This window comes from Diadema setosum, chromosome 10 (assembly GCF_964275005.1).
Source record: "Diadema setosum chromosome 10, eeDiaSeto1, whole genome shotgun sequence".
Classification (NCBI taxonomy): domain Eukaryota; kingdom Metazoa; phylum Echinodermata; class Echinoidea; order Diadematoida; family Diadematidae; genus Diadema; species Diadema setosum.
The window spans coordinates 29,370,582-29,376,103 of NC_092694.1; the positions used below are offsets into that span (position 1 = coordinate 29,370,582).

At 39.7% G+C, this 5,522-nt stretch overlaps 1 protein-coding gene across 1 annotated transcript; it reads left to right on the plus strand.

Moving 5' to 3' along the window:
* Positions 1 to 3,628: 3,628 nt before the first annotated feature.
* LOC140234298 (histone H1, gonadal-like) lies at positions 3,629 to 4,398 on the plus strand. The gene has a single exon (XM_072314361.1). The coding sequence runs from the start codon at positions 3,677 to 3,679 to the stop codon at positions 4,388 to 4,390; it is 714 nt and encodes a 237-aa protein (XP_072170462.1). The 5' UTR covers positions 3,629 to 3,676; the 3' UTR covers positions 4,391 to 4,398.
* The last annotated feature ends 1,124 nt before the right edge of the window (positions 4,399 to 5,522 follow it).

Here is a 5,522-nt window from a genome sequence, read left to right on the forward strand (position 1 = left end):
TATTGAAGTTGATGATAAGGAAAAGCATATTGTAGTTGGGTGTATTTATAGAGCTCCAAGAAGTGATATTGAATCATTTTGTGATAATATTGAAGAGCATATGCAAACGTTATCTAGGGAGAACAAGTTTGTTTATGTTATGGGTGACTTCAATATCAATCTGCTAAATTCTGATTATGATGATAGTGTGAAGGGGTTCTTTGATCTTATGTATTCACATAATATGTTCCCTCTCATCACTAAACCTACTCGCATTACTGACACCTCTGCTACCCTGATTGATAATTTTTTCACAAATTGTATTCAAAATAATGTTGAGAGTGGTCTTATATTTTCAGACCTATCTGATCATTTGCCTATTTATTGTATAGACAAAGGAAAAGTAAGCATATCAAATGGTGAAAGAAGTATAAAAACTAAGCACGCAGTCAATGCTGAGAACATATCTATTTTCAAACAGAAGCTTTTAGAAGTTGACTGGCATGACCTATATAGCTTAACTAGTGCAAATGATTCATACGATTATTTTATTAATGTATTTGGTGATGTGTATGACAAATGCTTTCCTGTTGTTGAATCATGTGCCAAGAAGGGATGTAAGAAACCCTGGATCACACATAGTTTGCTTAGGTCCATTAGGAAGAAGCATAAGCTCTATAAATTATTCATTAAACATCCAACCTGGATAAATAAGAAGAATTATGTTGATTACAAGAATGAATTGACAAATGTTGTGCGCTTTTCAAAGCAAAAATATTTTAGAAATCTATTCCATGATATAAAAGGGGATATCAAAAAAACATGGTTCCATATTAACAAATTGATCGGAAAGGGGAAATGTCACAACCTTCCCTCAGAAATGTATAATGGTGATATTTCATTAAGTACAAATACGCAAAAGGCTGAACATTTCAATCAGTATTTTGCAGGAATTGCTGCTAAGATAAGTGAAAAGATCCCAAGTACATCCAATACTTTTCAGGATTATTTGAAACCTACAAAAAACAGCAAATCTTTATTTTTGAAGCCCACTACTGCATCTGAAATAATAATGCTAGCTTTATCACTGAAATCCTCTAAGTCATCAGGTTCTGATAATATAGCTCCTAGGGTTGTCAAAGAGTGTATCCATAGCATTGCTGTCCCATTGTGTGACATATTTAATAAATCTCTGTCGCAAGGGATAGTTCCAGACAAGATGAAAATTGCCAAAGTAGTTCCTGTGTATAAGAAAAGTGATAACAGAAACATTGAAAACTACAGACCCATTGCCTTGCTGCCTGTATTTTCTAAATTGTTAGAAAAGATTGTATGCTCAAGAGTAAATAATTATTTAGCTGTAGAAGGCATTTTGATCCCCGAGCAATTTGGTTTTCGCAAATATTCTTCTACCAGTATGGGTGTATTGCATTTAACTAACATTATTGCTCATGCACTTGATGAAGGGAAATTTTGTCTAGGCATTTTCTTAGATTTGTCCAAGGCGTTTGACACCATTGACCACCACATTCTTATCTGCAAACTTAAATCTTATGGTATTCGTGGAGTTCCTTTAGACTGGTTCAAAAGCTATCTGCAAAACCGAATGCAGTTTGTGGTTGTCAATGGGACCAAATCGCTTTCCACCCACATTGATTGTGGAGTGCCTCAAGGCTCAGTGTTAGGCCCACTATTATTTCTTATCTATATGATCAATGATATCATCAGTGCTACATCATTGTTTACTTACTCACTGTTTGCTGATGATACAAGTCTTCTGTCCTCCCACAAGGATGCGTACAGTTTAATATCTTCAGCAAATGAAGAACTTAACAAACTTTATCGTTGGTTTTGTTGTAATAAATTGTCACTTAATCTTCAGAAGACACAATGTGTTATTTTCAGAACAAGGAATAAGAGGATACCTGTAAACACCCCTTCTCTCATTATTGGTGGACATCAGGTAGCTACAAGCGAAAATGTATTATTCCTTGGTATTACTATCAATGAATTTCTGTCATGGAAGCAACACATACTAAATGTATGTTCCAAAGCTTCTCGGGGTGTTGGTGTGATGCATAAGCTAAAATTTATTGTTCCTAAAAGTGTCTTGACTACACTGTATAATAGCATCATAATGCCTCACTTGATGTATTGTAATGTTGCCTGGGGTAATACTTATAACAGCCATCTTCATAAATTGTTTATTGTACAAAAGAGAGCTATCAGGCTAATAACAAGCTCACACTTTACTAGGCCAAGTGCCCCCCAGTTCTTACAGCTGTGTTGTTTACCTCTAAACGAGTTAGTGTGTTTTAACTCATTGGCATTCATGTACAAGCTTCACAATATGTCCAGTTCTCCCTCCTTATTTCTAGATTTGTTCGTCAAAAACTCAGTTGTTCATTCCCATAATACACGACAGAAAAACCTTCTGCATCTACCTCGTGTAGCTACCAGTATTGCCCTAAATTCTTTTTATGTGTCTTGCATAAAAGAATGGAACATGTTGCCCTCAGATGTTAAAGATAGTACCACTTTTTCCAGATTTAAAGTGTTGGCTCGGAAGTATTTGCTTCATCGATATTCTCAGTCTCATTGATGCTGCTCCTTTTAAATTCTACATACATGACTTCATCTCATCGCTTTCCATTTGAGTAACATAGTCTAATGCCAATTATGTTTTGCTTTAAAATTCCATAGGTAGTGTGTGTGTGTGTGTGTGTGTGTGTGTATGAGGGATTGAGGAATTCCACTAGAATTATTCTATGGCTTTAATGTTTGTATATAGTAGTGAGTTGTTATATTACATGTCTTAACTTGCCTTTCCAGGGGTTCTTATTATACAAGCTTGCTTTTCTAAGACCCCTCCACTTTACATCTATATGCATCTACATGCATTGTCAATTTCATTCAATTCTGCAAATTGTTTTAATCACATATTCAACAATGTATTCCTTGTTACATATTATTGTTCTTATGTAATTTTTGTATTGTGGAAACTTTTAATAAACTTGAAATTTGAAACTTGAAACAGTACTAGTTCTAACGTACTTGATTCGTCAAACACAGTAGGCTAGCTAGCCAAGAGCGTGTCACCACCGAATTGCACCAGCATACTCAGAGTCAATACGCAGTACGCGCAGCCGAGGAAAGCACGCAAGTGTGTTAACCGCGTTGAAAATATCCTCGAAAAACAGTTATTTTCCACCAATATGAGACATCTTTTGCGACGTAACGATTGACTCTGGAATCTAAACATTCAGTGTTATGTATTTTCTGGTAGCAAAATTTAGTTTTCCGTGCATTTTCGAAAGAATAATCTTCATCTTTGCAAATTTATTGCGCATGTAAACAATTGTTTTTCTATATATTTTGCAAATGGACAACCCATTTCAAAATAATTCTAGTCAGTTTGACAAAGAAATTCTTCAACAAAGTAATTATCGTGTTTAACATTGCATTCGTGTTCATATTGGTGAGATATTATGGACTTTTTAGAGGTACTAACACAGTTTACAAATGTACTTCCATTTGTGGCGAAATCTACACAGACATAAGACGCGCATCGGTGGTGTTTTCCCCAACGTCCGCATATAAGTTATAAATACAAGAAACATTCGCGTCGCGCGCACTGTTGCATTGTACTTCTCTCGTTGATAGTTCGCATCGACTATTGCTCTCATCCAACGAAACCATGGCAGCTTCACCGCAGAAGCGCTCCGCGTCACCACGCAAATCTCCGCGTAAGAGCCCCCAGAAGAAGAGTTCGCCGAGGAAGGCGGCTGCCTCTCCAAGGCGCAAGAAGAAGGCTCGTGCTGCAAGTCATCCTCCAGTGATCGACATGATCAGGGCTGCGATCACCAACATGAAAGAGCGCCGAGGCTCTTCTGCAGCCAAGATCAAGAGCTACATCGCCGCCAACTACCGCGTCGACATGAACGCACTGGCTCCTCACGTGCGACGTGCACTCCGCAATGGAGTGAAAAACAACACGCTGAAGCAGATGTCTGGTACTGGGGCTACGGGCCGATTCCGCATCAACACTGCAGCAGCAAAGGCGACAGATGCCGCCAAAGCCAAGAGGGCCAAGGCCCGTGCTCGAGCCGCCGCCAAGAAAGCCAAGGCAGCCGCCAAGCGCAAGGCAGCAGCAGCCAAACGCAAGGCCAGGGCAGCCAAGAGAAAGGCAGCGAAGAAGACCAAGGCCAAGAAAACTACCGCCAAGAGACGCAGGTCTGCCGCCAAGGCGAAGAAGCCTAAGAAGCCTAAGGCGAAGAAGTCTCCCAAGAAGAAGGCAGCTGGTAAACGCCGTTCTCCGAAGAAGGCAGCCAAGCGCCGTCCAGCGAAGAAGGCAGCAGCCAGACCCAAGTCTGCAAAGCCGAAGAGGAAGGCCAAGGCAAAGAAGGCGTAAAAAATGCCCTCTTTGTCGACTTGCCTCGACCAACCCAACCCCAACGGCTCTTCTAAGAGCCACCCATACATTCAAGAAAGATATCAAAGCTTACTCTCACCACAGTCTTTGTCTAACGTTAGAGACCAAACAACCCTGAAAATAAGGGTTCATAATAAAGCGTTACATATCTGGTCTAACGTTAAACCGTAACTTGTTAGAGTCTCTCTAGTGACGTCTATCATTAGAAGCCTTCTATATGGTGATCTATAGTAACAATAACCGTTAGGCAATCCTAATGTAGGCTCCTAACGTTAACGTTAGGCCTAGGCCCTAGATCTAGAAAAATCTAGACTCTAGTGTTAGATTAGCCTAGACTCTAACTTACTAACGTTAGTTACGTTAATTGTTAGCCTAGATCTAACGTTAACAATGGTTAACCAGTTAGAATCTAGATTGTCGGTAGGGTCCTACTAGGCCCTACTAGATCTAGAGTTCTAGTAGGTGCCTAACTGTTTTGTTTATAGAAATAGAGCTAACAATGTCAGGGCTGCCAACACTGGAAGCTAGTTGAGAGTGAGACTCCCATAGGCCAATGCTATAATTTAGGAGTCAAAATGAGTGAGATCAATAGAAATGCATGCAAATGAAATAAAGTTTTAGAGTGAGAAAGGACCAAAATGCGTGAGTCTCACGCTCAATGCGTGAGAGTTGGCAGCCCTGCAATGTTAGAGCCTTGCCCTTGACTTTTGAGATGTAAACGGTTAGGGCCTAGGCCTACTGGGGGGGGGGGGGGGGGGGGCTAGATAGAACCTTCTAACGTAACGGTTTATATAGGGCCTAGGCCTAGGGTCCTACTCTAGACCTAGTGTTATCTGTTAGTGTTATGCATAGAATCTATGAGTGTTAGACCAGATTCTAGATCCTCTAGTAGACCTCTATTGGAAAAAAAAAAAAAAAGCAGTCAAACTGAGTTGTCTAAGACTAAGGTCTAACGTTAGACCTAACTCAGTGTAGAACCTCTAACGTTAGGCCTAGGGCCTAGGGCCTACGTTGAAATCACGTTATGTTATAGATCTAGATTTCTATTGTTAGTTAAAACACAGTTAGATGTCTCGTTAGAGAGTTTCTAAAGACTGAAGTTGGTCATGAC